This window comes from Capra hircus, chromosome 14 (genome assembly GCF_001704415.2).
Source record: "Capra hircus breed San Clemente chromosome 14, ASM170441v1, whole genome shotgun sequence".
NCBI lineage: Eukaryota > Metazoa > Chordata > Mammalia > Artiodactyla > Bovidae > Capra > Capra hircus.
Window position 1 is genome coordinate 56820005 of NC_030821.1, and position 15732 is coordinate 56835736.

Consider the following 15732-nt stretch of genomic DNA (forward strand, 5'->3'; position numbering starts at 1 on the left):
TTATAGACACATATTTTCTGGTGCACAGGCTCAGTTGCTCAGTCATGTCTGACTCTTTTGTGACACCATGGACTGTAGCCTGCCAGGCTCCTCTGTCCATGGGATTTCCCAGGCAAAAATACTGGACTGGGTTGCCATTTCCTTCTCCAGGGGATCTTCCCAACCCAGGGACCAAACCCACGTCTCCTGCATCACAGGCAGATTCTTTATCACTGAGCCCCTGGGAAGCCTATTTTCTGGTAATGAGGTAGGTAAAATTCCTAGCTCAGATGGCCAAATTGTAGTCTGAACTAAACAACAATTCATTCATGTTTTGTTGCCACAGTCTCTGAAAGGCAGCGCAGGTGATGGGATCCTGGGAGTCAGGGTCCCCAATGTCCACTTGTGATTTTCAACCCTAAGAAAAATGCAGCCAGTCAATTTTATTTACTAAAATATTTAACATTCCCTCTCTGCCCATCTTATCTTTCCTTCTAGACCAATTGGCCTCAATCTTTTTAAAAGTTGAGAGCTTTTAAAAAGTCCTATGCCGAGGCCCTACCCCAAATGAACTGAATCAGATTCTTTGCAGGAGGATCCCAGGCACAAGTATTTTTTGAAGCTTCTAAGGTGATTTCACTGAACAGACAGTGCTGGAAACACTGTAAGACTCTAAAGTCATTTAAAGATGAAAGTGTTTTAAAGTAATTTGTTTTTATATGTTAACCTACACACAACATACAGCATAGTGCTTTCCCCCTAGCTCATAAACCTTTGATGCAGAATGTACACATGTGTGAATAAATGGACAAATAAATGAGTGCCTCACTGGAAGCTCAGTGGTAAAGAATCTGCTGCTAATGTAGGGGACTATGTAGGAGTTTGATCCCTGGGTCAGGAAGATCCACTGGAGAAGGAAATGGTAACCCACTCCAGTATTCTTGCTTGGGAAATCCCATGGACAGAGAGGCCCAGCAGGCTACAGTCCATGGGGTCACGAAAGTGTCAAGATATGACTTAGCGACTAACAACAACAAAAAGCCATGACATAGAGTTAAATGCCGCAGAAATTGAAAAGTAATGTAATGACTGGGCCGGAATTTGGGGGAGATTGGATATGTGTATACGTATAGCTGAGTCCCTTTACTGTCCACCTGAAACTATTACAACATTATTAACTGGCTAAACTCCAATATAAAATAAAAAGGTTTTCTTTTAAAAGTTATAATGATCCTCTACTATTTTATCTTTCAAATCAATAAGATTTACTCAGAGGTCTTGCTTTTCAAATTTCCCCAGGTTTTTCTTGGTGGAAGTGCACCCACCCATTTGGGACATGATCATGACCGGTCCTGGGTGGAGCATTATCAAGAGAGTATTTTTTCAGATTGCACGGAGATGACACTCCTGGTCTACTCTCTATATATGAGTGATTAGAGCTAAGAACTTAAAATTTTTTTTGCCAACAGCTCAAATTCGCACCTGAGTTGGGAAAAACTTGGTCTGCTTCCTGTCTTTCTCCTTTGCTCTTACACTACTAGACATTCAACACTTCTGACGCCAGACGTGTGGGTTTTCTCCACATCAAGCAATTTTGTAACACCAGCTGGGTGTCCTACAATTGGACTCAATTCTGCCATTATGTACTTGGAGATAACATCAGAACCCACAGGGTAAGGGCTCAGTCCCACAAGACTGCCCCCCAACACCCCGCCCGGCAAGACATACACACTTCCAGTTGCAAGTCTAGGTTGTTATTTGTGCTTCTTCTTTTTTTCAAACTTCAAACTTTTACTTTGTATTGGAGTACAGCTGATTAACAATGTTTCAGTAGCTGCAGGTGAATAGCTAAGGGACTCAGCCATACATATATATGTATCCCTTCTCCCCCAACCCCCTCCCCCTTTATCCAGGCAGGCACATAACACTTTTTAAAAAAAGTATTTATTTCACTGTACCAGGTCTTAGTTACAGGACACAGGATCTTTGATCTTTGTTGTGGAATGTGGGATCCAGTTCCCTGCCCAGCGATGGAAATCAGGTCTCCTGCGTTGTGAACGCAGTCTTGAGCTACTGGACCGCCTGTGACCAATCAGTTATAAATCAGGGGTTCCTATGGCACCTCCTTGGGGTTGATTACTTTTCTGGAGTGGCTCACAGAACTCAGGAAAATGTTGGCTTACTGTCTATCACTTGATTATATAATAAAGGACACAGAGGAACGAATAGATGGAAGACCTACAGAGGGCAAGGTATGAGAGAGGCCAGCACCTCTACTGTTCACCACTTTGGAAGCTCTCTGAACCCTGACCTTTGGGATTTTTGTGGAGACATCATCACATATGATCGATCAACCACTCCTTGAAGGATCTGGAAACACAGAGGTTCTTCTGAATCCAGTAGAGAAAAATTCTTTTATCTTACAGTTCTCTCTCCCTACACCAATTCACACCGTGTTAATCTGGCGGTAGAGAGGAAGCTGTATTCTTGCCACGTAAAAAATGATGAGGGAAGAAAGAAAACAATAACTTAAGATGAAAATGATGTAAGAAATATAAAGCAATGCCTAACAAAATGTTCCTAAAGGAGCCATGTTTAGACCTCAAGGGATGTTCATTTTATCCTTCCTTATACTAGACAAACCTAGACAAACCTAGACAACATATTAAAAAGCAGAGACATCACTTTGCCAACAAAGGTCGGTAGAGTTAAAGCTGAGGTTTTTCCAGTAGCCATGTATGGATGTGAGACTTAGACCATAAAGAAGGCTGAGTGCTTAAGAATTGATGCTTTCAAGCTGTGGTGTTGGAGAAGACTCTTGAGAGTCCCTTGGACCGAAAGGAGATCAAACAGGTCAATCCTAAAGGAAATCAACCCTGAATATTTATTGGAAGGACTGATGCTGAAGCTGAAGCTCCAATACTTTGGCTACCCGATGCTAAGAGCCAGTTCATTGGAAAAGACCCTGACGCTGGGAAAGATTGAAGGCAGGAGGAGTAGAGGATAGAGGAGGAGATGGGCATCACTGACTCAACTGACATGAGTCTGAGCAAGCTCTGGGAGTTTGGTGATGGACAAGGAAGCCTGGCCTGCTGCAGACCACGGGGTGGCAAAGAGGCAGACACGACTGAGCGACTGAACATCAACAACAACAACGCAGCCTTAGCCTTCGCTAACCCTGCAGTGGGGCAGAGACCAGGGGAAGGTGAGGGCTGGAGGCAGGAACCAGCAAGAGAACGGAGACTCTTACAGCCCATCCATCCTGCCTTCCCTCGGGGTCCCTGGGACAGAAGACCAGTTAGAGCGCGCAGAGGGTTGGCGCTCCCCGAGGGTTCCCGGCCCCCACAGTGGTGCAGGCAGGAGCAGTCACCTCCACCCAAGAGCGGGAACTGGGGTAGGGAGCGAACGCTGGGTGGGGATGGCCGCGCGGCTAGAGGTGCTGGGCGCCAGAGAGAGGTGGGGACGGCCGCAGCGGGGGCGGCGGGAGCTGGGCGGGGCCGGGGGCGGGGCCGCGGAGCGGGATGGGCCACAGCGCCCCCTGGCTGCGTGCTCCCCGCCGGGCCCCGTGGCCGCCTCGGGCTCGGGCTCGCCGGCCCCTTTGTGTGCGTCGCGCCGCTGCCAGGAGACCGCGGCCCGGGCGCAGCGGAGGCTTCCCGGGGCCCAGACGCGCTTTCCTGGTCCTTCTCCGCTCCACCCTCCTCCGGCCCCCGGCCCCGAGCGTTCGCCATTGGGCCGCCAGCAACCCGCGTCCCGCCGCGCACCCCACCCCACCGGGCCCGGGGCGCTCACCGCCCCCCTCTACACACCACACACACCACACACACACACACACACACACACCGCCCTGTCCCCCTCTCCGGTCCTCCCCACCCCATTCCAGGCCTCCAAGGTGGAGAAAATAAACTCCAAGCAGAGCAACTCAGAGACTTCAATAAAACGCCCAGGACCTAGAGCCCGAGCGCGTGTGCCGGGCGACGAGGGGCGCGGGAGGCGGGGAGGGGACGCGGGCGGGGGGACAATGAGCGCATGAAGTTACCTGCCCGGCGGCGGAGCGGGCTGCGCGCTCGGCGCCGACGGGTGCGCGCCGCGGCTTGGGGGAGAGTTGAGCGCTTTTCCCCCCTCTTTTTTTTTTTTTTTCTTTCTTTCTTTTTTTTTTTTTTTTTTCTCCTCTTCTTCTTAAACAAACCACAAACGGATGTGAGGGAAGGAAGGTGTTTCTTTTACTCCTGAGTCCAGACACCTCTCTCTGTTCCGTCTAAGCTTGTTTTGCTGGACACTTTTTTTTTTTTAAGGCACAGAAAAGGAGTTTGCTTGATGTGAGAGTGAAATGGACGTAAGATTTTATCCACCTCCAGCCCAGCCCGCCGCTGCGCCCGACGCGCCCTGTTTGGGACCCTCTCCCTGCCTGGACCCCTACTATTGCAACAAGGTGAACGCTCTGCTTTTGTTTCCGCCGCGTTCTGGCTGCTCGGTCCCGGGAGGGGGGCGGCGGCAGGCCCGCCGGCCGGCCGCGGAGGCCGGTCTCCCGGGCGCGCTCGGTTCGCAGCCCCGCGGCTGCCGGGGCGTGCGCTCGGGGAGTCAGTTTTGCGGAGCAGCTCCCGGCTTTGCCCTGCACCGCAGTGGTGCGGAAAGTGACGCGCTTTGCTCCATCGTTCCCTTCCCGCTGATCGCGACTCAGTAGCCCTGCCTAGGGTTGCCGCGGGCGCCGGGGGGAAAAAAAAATTAAGAAAGATCCGCAGAATACTTTGGGGGGTGTGTCTGGGGTCCCGGAACGCAGGCAGAGAGAGAATTCCGTTGATTTTCTCGTTTCCCCTTCTCCCTCCTTCGCTCCTGTGCGGGCTGTGGGGGCTCGTGGCACCGCTTCCCGGCCCGGGATTAGTTGCCAGGGGAGCCGCTGGGAGTCGGGGTGCCGGGGACCCGGAGACGCCCCCCGCCAGGGAACGGCGCTCCGCAACTCTTTTGTTTTCCCGAAGCCGATCGGCGGCAGAGCCCAGTGTCCGGGCTCGGGTCTGCAGGCCGGGGTGCCGCGGGAGCGCCGGGTCCCGGGGACAGCTCCCGCCCGGAGGTGCGCGCAGAAACCGCGAGTTTGTTAGGAACTGGGCGGGCGCGCCGCGTTCACGTTCGGAGCAGCAGCACTCGCTGCGGGATGCGAGCAGGTCCCGGACTGGACTGTACCCGAAGCCCGGGGACCTCAGGTGCCCAGGCCGCGGGGGCCCGGGGCGAAGCTGGCCGGGAGAGTGAGCGGGGTTTCTGCGGAGCTCCGCTTGTCCCAAGGATGGAACAGTCTGTGGGTACATAGGAAGGGGGCGACTCCTAAGCTTTCCCGAACTCTCACCTCCCGGAAGGAGGATGCGTGGGGGACCAGGTCCGAGAGCAGCCGCAGGGCCACGGCTGTCCTCGCCTCGGGCTTTTTGGACAAGTCTAAGCAGTCCCCCCCCGGTGAAACGTGGCGGGGAGAATTGAGTTCTCTGAGACTCTGGGCGAGCGGTTTAGACGCCCAGCTCCCGCTCGGTGGACACCGTGCCTCTGCCAGCAATTCCGTGTCGGCCTCTCGGTGAATTCCACTGGATAGAGCGTTGGGACTGGTAGCATTTGCCCGGTGGCGAGTTATCATCAAGCAGCTATTTTACGTGATCCGGAGGTATTTAGCGCGTTTCAACCTCAGCCCCCGGGCCCCAGCACGCTGCAGACTCGCAACTCCGAGTCCTGGTCAATCCAGGCGCGCGCGCACGCGCGCGCGCGCGCACACACACACACACACGCACACACACACACTCACACTCACACTCCAGACACCCTCCAGACACACACCCCACAGAGCTGTGAGTTATCTCATCCCGTGGAGAAGTTCCCTGATGCCCTGTGTACAGTGTGTAAGACCAACGTGAGTGTGTTGATGATGTCTAGGCAAGTTAGAAACCAGAGGAATCTAGTCTTGGGCAAGGTAGAAGGGCTTTTCATCCCGCAGGAAGCAGCTCTGTAGCTAGGGACAAGTTGGAGGGTAAGGGAACTTTGACCAGAGAAGTTTCTGTGATGAAGTTTCATTATTTGTTGGTAACATAGCTCTTTTACTCTAAAGTCTGGTTTGCCTTAACAAGGAGGTGTTTTGTGTATGTAACATTTTATTTTTGCATATAACACGACTACTGACAAAAATAATAGAAAGGCAGCAGCATTCTTGATAGCAAAGACCTATTCCGCAGTAGTAATTGGAACCAAAAGGTCAGAAACATTTTGTCACTGAAACTGGACAAATCTTATTAAGTTTATCTGTGGTTTTATAATGTCTTAGATACACATTTCACTCATCATTCTACTGATAGGAGGGTCAGATTTAATTTGAAAGTTAAATGCTTTGGAAAATCAAGAATTGGTCCAATATATTAAATCATTTTCCAATTAAGTGCTTTAAATAATTTTAGTGGGTTGTACTGTGCATTGAATAAATTAATTTAGAAAGTCTTCAGAATTTTTTTTTTACTAGCTCATTGAAGTTCTTTTTAAGTCACCCCGTGTACGGGGAGCAAACTGTTCTTTTTAAATGCAAATTAGCTACCCTTTCTATAGACTGGATGCAAGTCTTCTATTTTACTTATTCAGGGAATAATGGATTTTTAAAGATGCACAGTCATAAGATACACTTTTCATAGTAGGAAGAGACTTCATGGAAATGTTTGCCTCAGGATGTCTGCTCCTGCCCTTCTCTGGGTAGCAGTCTATCAACTATATTTGTCACTCATTCTTGATTATATTTAGAGTACTGAGTAGATTTGCTAGGCCCCAGAAAGCCCTGGCACTAATGTTTTCTACTCCACCGTGATTAGCATTGGCACAAAATTTCTGTCCGGTTCCACAGTTTGAGCTGCTTACAGTGTAGTCAGCCAGTGTTCATTTTTGCAGTGACTCAAGTAGATTTGCAGGGATCTGAAAGGTGGACAGAAGTTTGAAAGAGGTGAAATAATCTTTATCTACATTAGTAAAAACAAGTTAGCTCTGACTCCCCCCAAAGAGAGAAGATTGCAAAGTAAACCTTGTCTCTTTCAGAGGTGTCACTAGTGTGTAGTTGATTACACGAAACAGTCACTTTGTCAGGCTATTTGTTTTCAGTAGGATGATAAGATCATAAATTACTAATTGTCTTTATTTGAAATCTGTCGACACTTTACTAAAGTCAGTGTGCTAAATCCCAGCAGAAACCAGTATCTTTCTGTGCTTCAGCGCCACACACTGTGACTAGACTTTCTCCAGTGACATTATTTTTTTCAATGTCAGGAGAGACCCTAATCCAGAAAATGAATATCCTCTTCCTGGAGCTTTTCTAAACTAAAACGAGGTTGTTTTACTTTGCTGACATTCTCCAGCACTGCTGCTCTATAGATTGCCAAAACACTACTTATATTGTTCAGTTAATAAACTCTGGAGGGGCAGTTTTTTGGAAAACAGTTTAATTTAGTATTGCTCTGTTGCAAGGACACGTTCGGTTATGAGCACATCATCAGGCAGAGTGGCCTCCGTTTTCACAGAGCCCATTGGGGGAGAAAAGTGAGAACAATACATCGATGTTAGTTATGGCAACTGTGCGAAGCGTCTCTTCTTATACAAACAGCCAGAACTGGATGGCATGTTGCTGTATTTAGGTCAGCCTTTGAAATAGCAGTGTAACTCGTAGACTGGACAGGAACATGTAGGCTCTAAGTAACACTGTTTACCTCTGGCAACTTAAAGCATGGCTTTGTTTGAGACATTGAAAGATGGGTACCATACTGCAGTTTCATCTGATGAAGGCTATTTTAAGTAACATTGTATCCCTTAATTGAACTGAATATTACCAAAAGAAATTGGATTATAGGCACTCCCAATTGGAGCTCAGTAGTAAAATAGAGTCCTCTTTTTTGTTCTAGTTGAAGATGTCAGAACATTAGTTTAAATATATACCCACAGAGTAATAACAGTTCCTTTCAGTTTCTAGTGCAGTCATTTCTGAAGATTGTTTTCACTGATTTTATGCTAAATTGGGACAAAGAAGTGGCACTTTTTCATTTCTGCAATGATGTGATGTGTTCAGTTATTGCTCAGTATCTGCCCACATAAGGAGTAGTAATACAATTATGTTATGACATGGCTAATGACAGGGATGCTGACCTCTGCCAGCAGTGGGAGAGGAAATAATGGTCTTTACTGTTCTCAGCGGTTGCTTTTGTGGAATCAGGCCCTGAATCTTTCTTTGACTGATTTAGACACAAGGAAGTTCATAACACAAACCCATGCTTAATACTGGCTATATACAGAGTGAAAAATAATGGGCGTTTGGAATATTGGGCTTTTGTCATTGAAATGAGGAAGGAAAATGTATCATCTTTTCACATAAACATAGGAGGAAGAACCTGTTTGTGATGAACTCTGACTTAAAATGTCAGATCTAACAGTAGACATTTGATGACTTCTGAGAAAAACAAGATTCATTGTCATCTCTGCAGAATCTCCTTCAAGCTTATTTTCCTGTTTAGAGTATTATGTGTTTTCTTTAATGTGGCAAAACTCACCCTTCCTAAAATACAGGATTTGCAAGCACATTATGATAGAGTCATTATTTCTGCTTTAATAACTGTAAGAAAAAGGAGGAGGAGGGGAGAGAGGAGGGAGGGGGAGGATTATAAGCAATTTAGAGCATCATGCTTGATTAGTTCCCTCCCTACCCCCATAACTTCTAGGACTTTGGGAAATTCATAGTCAATACTTTGAACATCATTAGTGTAATTAAAATTCCCATGGGAGTTTTATTAAGCTGGCATCTTTCGTAAGTTTTGAGGTCTTTAAATATGTTTTAAATAAATTTATAGGTAAGAGCTTTGAGCTAAGCAATCATATGGTTTTGGCCACTAAGTCAGATGTCATACTAAAACCTCAAATGTAGCTATTAATATCTTGATTTTGTGGGATATCTCAGTGTCATAAACTCCAATTTTAAATGTCTATGCAAAAATTTTAGTTTTGAGCTTTGGAGCTCATAATGTTATTTTTAAAATAGTTTACATTATTTACTATTCTCACATTTTACCATTTATTTTAAAATTACTGCGTGATGATATTAAGGAGCATTTTGATATTTCTCTTAGCTGGGAAAACTAAACATACTTAAATATTATCTCATCAGCTGCTTATTGTTGTTTTTTTAAGTGACGTGATTGCAAGGGACTGAGAACGGAGAAAAATGTAAGGCACTTGAATCTGAAAGAAGCAGGGAAAGTTCCAAGTTAACAGTGGTTTTCTTAGGACCAGAATGGGTCTCAAATGTTGGTTTTGGTGTGTGGGGCTATATCTTGTGGTCATACTTTTTGTGTGTGATGGGCTCAATTCAAGAAAGGGGTAGGTTAGGGGACTGGGGCAGTGGGCACAGAGGAAACCTTACCACGAAAGATGTCTTATTCTCGTGCTTTCCAACATTTTGCTAACTTACTAGAAAGTTGAAAAAGACCTGGGGATATTTCTCAACTACTGGAGATCCTCCTATCTTGATGGAAGCCTGCCCTCAGCATCTGGTCTGTCTTTGTGTCTGGTGCTTCCTCCCTACCTCCTCCTCATCCCCTTCCCAAACACCCCCAGTCCTGGAACAACTCCCCCTCCCCTGCTTTTCTCCTTCCCAGTCTGGGTCTGAACGTGGACGGTCTATATTTTCTCACCTGGACGCCCTCTGCTCAGATCCTTGGCTCACCATTGTGTTCATCTTGGCCGCCTTTGGTGCCTATCTTCATTGTCACCATTGCCATCAAAGCCGTGTTAGCAAGTCCATCCTTCTCCCAGTACTTGACCTTTCTGGGGCACAGAAATTGGAAACTTCCAGTCCGTAGGCCCAGGTCCACTTCTTAGGTCCACAACTAGGCTGCTATCCTTTTCCCCAGCTGAGTGGATGACCTAGGGTCATAGAATAATAGACCAAGAAAACAGATGTGATCCTGAGAGGAAAGCCATGGTGGGTATTTCTAAGCTCTCACTGTTCCTTTCTTCTAGCACATTTTAGGCACAGTGTATCTAGAGCTTGGGATCAGCTCCTTGAATATCCCTTATCAGTGAGAAATCTTAATTTAGACTCTAAAATAGTATGAAAGTGGGACTATGATCTTCTGATCTTTAGTTGCACATGGTAAGTTAGGTAGTTACACTTATAGTGATTATATGGGTTGGCATGTTTATGTGTTCTCATCAGCATGTACATAGATAACTAAGATGGGAATGGTTGGAAATGAAGAACCTATTTAATCACTTTTAGGTAACTTGTCATCCTCCATCTTAGCTTATCCAAAGGTGAATCTCAAGGTTTCTGAGAAGTCATAAGGTAGAATATTTAACTTATATTTTTCAAGGAAAAGTAATGTACTTATCATGACTCAATGAACTGTTATGAACAATTGCATTTTAAAAATATTGGATCAACTGTTAAAGATAAAACTTATGTTGTATATAGCCAAATATAAGAATCTAACATGTATATCTTTAGGAGAAAACAACATTGTGATACACCATAATTATAAATACTGGTGGGCCCCAAAGACATAGTTATACTCTTGGCTGCAAGAAGCTTCCCAATGAAGCATCTGAATGTATGAAAGCTGCCTTGTTTAACTGAATTTAAACAAAATTTTAACATGGGAATGTTTACTTTTACCAATCTTAAAGATAGTTTCTTTTTTCTTATTTATTTCCATTTTCATGTTATTAATATACATCAGCTTTCCATGGGCTTCCCAGGTGGTGCAGTGGTAAAGAATCCACCAGCAATGTAGGAGATGCTGCTTCAATGCCTGGGTTGGGAAGATCCCCTGGAGAAGGAAATGACAACCCACTCCAATAATCTTGCCTGGAGAATCCTGTGGACGGAGGAGCCTGATGGGCTATAGTCTATGGGGTCACAAAGAGTCAGACACAACTGAGCATGCATGCACGCAGCTCTCCATATATGCAGGTTCTGCATTGGCAAGTCAACCAACTTCAGACAGAAAATATTTGGGTGGGGGCGGTATGGAGAATCCCAGAAAGTTTCAGAAAACAAAACTTGAATTTGCCCTGCACCAGCAGCAACTATTTACATATCATTTACATAGTGCCTACAGCTATTAGCATAGCATTTACATTGTATTAGGCATTATAAGTAATCCAGAGATGATTTAAAGTAACAGAGGATGTATGTAGGTTACATGCAAATACTGTATCACTTTATATAAGGACTTGAGAAACTTCAGATTTTGGTATCCGAGGGGAATTCTGGGCCCAAGCCCCTGAGGAGGCCCAAGAACAATTATATTCAATTGATCATTTTCTTTGAAGATGTACTTCCCAGAATCAGATAGCCTGTGGTCTCCAAGGGCCAGCAGTAGATAGTGAATTGTGTTAAATGGACTGTCCTGCTAGGAAAGCAGCCTACCAAGATGCTACAGCATATATCTACCCTAATGAAGTTGAGCATTTTTTTGTTTTAAACCATGCATGCCAAGTTTCATCCTAAAGAGTAATTTCTCATTAAAAACAGTTGAGTTATAAACTGCTTAGAAATGTGGTTTATAATGGAAGTGCCAACAGACTGTTAATTATAGCAGTTCTTCCATAATACTTTGAGACATGGAATTCACATTAACCTGAAATGAGTCTTTCCTGGTTATAACATGTTCCTCCCTATAGCATTCATTTTGAAAATGAGAATGTTATATTGCTCTGTGCCTGGATGCAGCAAAAAGATCAGAGGAAGGGTGATGCCAGAAAGAAACCCCCTGTTCTATCAAGAGGTACCAATATTTCCCCGGATCTCTTTATTTGGTCTACAGTGAGAGTTTGCCTGACTTTTAAAATCTATCTTCAGATTTCCATCGTATTTATGAAACATCATCACTGATTTATTTTTATGCTAACAAAGGTCATGAAACCCATGTCACTCTCAATGCTTTTCTGTTTGTCCATTTTTCACTTTGGAGTTTTTAATGGTTCAGCTTTAGCCAAGTATTTATTGGTTTTCATTCTTGAGTTATGTGCTTTTATGAAGCTGTTTTGAAAGGACTCCTAAATAAACCAGTGCCATGGTTGGTTGATAACAAGCTTTGCTAGTGGCCAAGAAAATATAAAAGTGTTTTGAGTTACTATGTGGGCTTATAAGTTACGTGTATCTGATCCACAGTTATAACACTATCAGTTGCTGCATGGAATACTTGTCCATTCAGGTCTTTGAGCCCCTCTCTGGAAGTTAGTTACCTGATAGAGAAATTGGCATGCGTGCACGCACGTGCATGTGTGTGTGTATGTGTTGAGTGAGCATGTGTTTTACTGTGTTTCACATTGTCCTGGATATATTTCTTCCCATAAATGCCTGAGAGTTTACCATAAGTGGCAGAATCGCTGTACAACAACAAAGGCAATCATACTAGCTAGCAGGAATGCCTCATTACCACTCCTTTTTAAGAAACCTAGCCATATTTCACATGTGACAGTTTTTCACCATGATAGGGCTTTAATTGGGCAAATTATACCTTAATAAGACTAAAGAACTGGATCTTTTCTGAGGAAAACCCTAGGCCTCTCTGAAGAAAAGACTTGTTGAAGATTTCAGATAAAACCTGAGCTCTTGAACCTGTGTTGACTTACCCCCTAGGCAAAATAAATATAACCCTGAAAGGATATGGTTCCCTCTACTTGTTTCCCATTCTGTTTAGAAGCCTGACTCTGTTCTATGTCTGGTAAAAGTTCTGATAACTAAAAACCTTTCATCCACCTGTGTCCCAATCTTGCCTGCATCCACTAGAGGAAATAACTTATGTTTGTATCAAGGTACCCTTATGAGCCTCAAGGAGTCAACAGAGGTAGATTATTTTGAAACCATGTGAGAAAAGATGTTCAAAATTTCAAGCCATGGTAGACCTTAGAAAAATACTGTATTCTAAGCCCATTTCTTCTATTTCTGCTACCTTAGTGGAATGACTTTTTCTCCCAAAGTCGTAGATTAGTGATTCTTTCAGGAAAGGAGCAAAAGGAATAACCTTTCTAGCGGGTCAGAGGTGAATTGGGGAAAATGAGGTGTGTGTCTGTACAGCCTGTAATCTCCCTCTCTCGGATATTGATAAGCCCCCAGGGAGTGTCTTTTTCCCTTTCTGCATTGTGAGTCAGTGCACCTAATGGGAGATGTTAGGATGGAATCTGTTGTCTATGGTGCAGTGTAAGGAGATAAAATAAAGTTGAGAATGCCTGCTCCAGAGGGAAATGACCTCTTGTAGTTCCTGACTTCAGGGGTCTAAGCTTGCCCCTCACTCCCTTCCTCTGATATATGGGCCAGAGATGGGCAATATAATGTGCAAGATTAATTAAACAATGGACCAACTGGATCTAAAGATAGTCCAATTACACTGAAAGCATGTCTGTGCACCACCTGATATTCTTAAGTCCTTTAACTCAATTAAATGGTTAATTTGAAAAATGATGGATAAAGTGTTACATGCATTGGCATCTCCAAGCCCTTGTAAAAAACCAACTCTTTCCTTCTACACCAATATGCCTTCACCTAAAATGCCAGGAACAATTGTATAAAGAGAAATGTTAATAATAAAGAGGCAGGATAACCTTTCAACAAAAAGTATATTTTATCATTTGGCAGATGCAGTCATGAACATTAATCATAGAAACCTGCAGATAGTAGAAGCTTAATATCAAAGCTAATGATTTATTTTATGTTAATGACTTTCTGCCAGGGCATAAAAGACTGTTCATAATGGACTCTCTGCACGGTGTTCAGTTACTAAGGCTGATGGGATAATCTTTTTCTCTCTCCAAATTAAGCTTTTTGAAATACATTATGCTGTTATTTTTCAAGGTAACTCTCCAAAATTTACTGCAAAACTAATCTTTTAAGAACTGATTAAAGAAATAAAGAAGAAGAGAAATCCCAAAGCAGCTTTTCTAGTTCATGAACAGTTTGAGTTAAGTAAAGAGAGAAAGTTTGCATGTATGCTAATATCCCTGAACTTGGAATGCCAAACGGTTTTCAAGTCAGCCTTTGGTGACAAGGTCTGCCTTTTGGAGATTCAGTTCCCATAAGTACATTCCCCAATAGAACCTGTTTTCATCGATTACTGGCCAATAATGAACTGAATGGTAGTAAAATCTGGAGTTGTTCACTGGGAAGTTTTAAAAATCATGTTTACAGCTAGTTATAACCAACATTATATTTCAATAAGAGATAATTTGCCTACTAAAGTTCGCATAATGTGCTAATCATGTCTAGTGGTTAATAAAGGCCTCCCACCTCACTCCCCTGATGGCTATAAAAGGCTATTATATTCATGGCAACAGTTCAGGTACAGCTGCTGTGTGTTAATAATGTAGCATTGTCCCACTAATCAACACAGCAAAGGTCGGCACCCCTAAGCACCTAAACTGCCTATTCTCTCTCCAAAATATTTATTGACACCTTAAAAGCATATCTGATCTGAAGTTTTCCTTAACTTGGAGTTAGTTAATTCCACACCAAGCTAATTGGGTGATAAAGGTTTTGTAACCTAAGCTAGGTTGTGGAGGAGATGAATATAGATTCATACTAATCTCCCATAAACATGTTTCTCTTTCTGCAGTCATTGACTGAATTAGTGTGAGGTTGTTAGAGCCATGAACCCTTTTATAATTAAGTAAATGTGTTCCAAAGGGAGACTGTTTTCAGATTTTACATGTTATTTGAAGAGACGTTTGGAAGAAAAACAACTTTTCAATAACCAGAAGCTTTTAAAGTAAACGGAGCGAATCAGAAAACGAGAAGGGATATTTAAAGTCTAAACAGACAGGAATCCGTGTTAGTTTATAGACCTGATCCAGTAGTGAAATATTATTTGCTTAATTGTTCTTTTGGCATAGGGAAGCAATAAGAGTAAAAGCTTCTTAAACCATATTTTCTGCACACAAAGAACATATTCACGTGGGATTTCCATTTTGCTAGAAAATCGCACAAATCAATAAGCCAGCACTTATCTGCATTAAAATTAGGCAGACAACAGTTTACAGGCATAGTGATAGTGTAGTTCTCTTGATCCCCTTGGTTACTGTTTAAGATAATCCTTGCCTTTGTGTCCTCAGCAGCCAAAATGTTAAGTGAACAAGATCTCCTTTTCTCATCTTGTATTACTGTCTTCTGGTTTCTGTTATTCATTTGGATAGCCTTGTGTGCGTGTGTGAGTGTCTTCTTCCTTGAGGACTTGAGAACCTTAAATGTTTTCAGAAAAGAAAAAGAAATGAAACTCAACTGTGTTTCCATCACCAGGAGGAACGTGAAAGGCGATCTGTGGGAGGAGCCTCTGTGTAGCACATAATGTAGGGCAGTACATTTGTCATGCTTTAAATATATAATGCCTACAATGAAACATGTACAGGCACAGTTGTGATCTATGAAGTCCCTGGCTCCAGTGCCATTGTTTGTAGTCTCTACGGTTGTCATACATTGTTCTTTGCACATCATACCCTTACAGCAGAATTTGACACAATTTCTAGCTTTCCGTCCTGCACCATTTTCGTTGCACAATATACATGAGTTTGACAGGGTGTGTGGAGGAAAATTCTGGCAAGCAATTGATATTTTGAAGTGGCAAGCGTTTCAGCAGCTGCTTGCTTGTGAAAAAGGAATGATAAGATATACTGTATTGTTAGTTTCAGGGAAAGCATTAAGGTTTAAGCTCTGTAAAAATGTACACATTATTCGTCAGTGGTGAAGCAGGTCTTTTATGTTTTTAGAGC

General features: G+C 43.8%; 1 protein-coding gene across 1 annotated transcript in view; it reads left to right on the plus strand.

Moving 5' to 3' along the window:
- TOX (thymocyte selection associated high mobility group box) overlaps positions 4095 to 15732 on the plus strand; it is a 309395-nt gene continuing 297757 nt past the window's right edge. Inside the window, exon 1 of the mRNA XM_005689005.3 lies at positions 4095 to 4408. Within this exon, the coding sequence (XP_005689062.1) occupies positions 4307 to 4408 (102 nt within the window). The 5' untranslated portion in view covers positions 4095 to 4306. The remainder of the gene's footprint in view (positions 4409 to 15732) is intronic.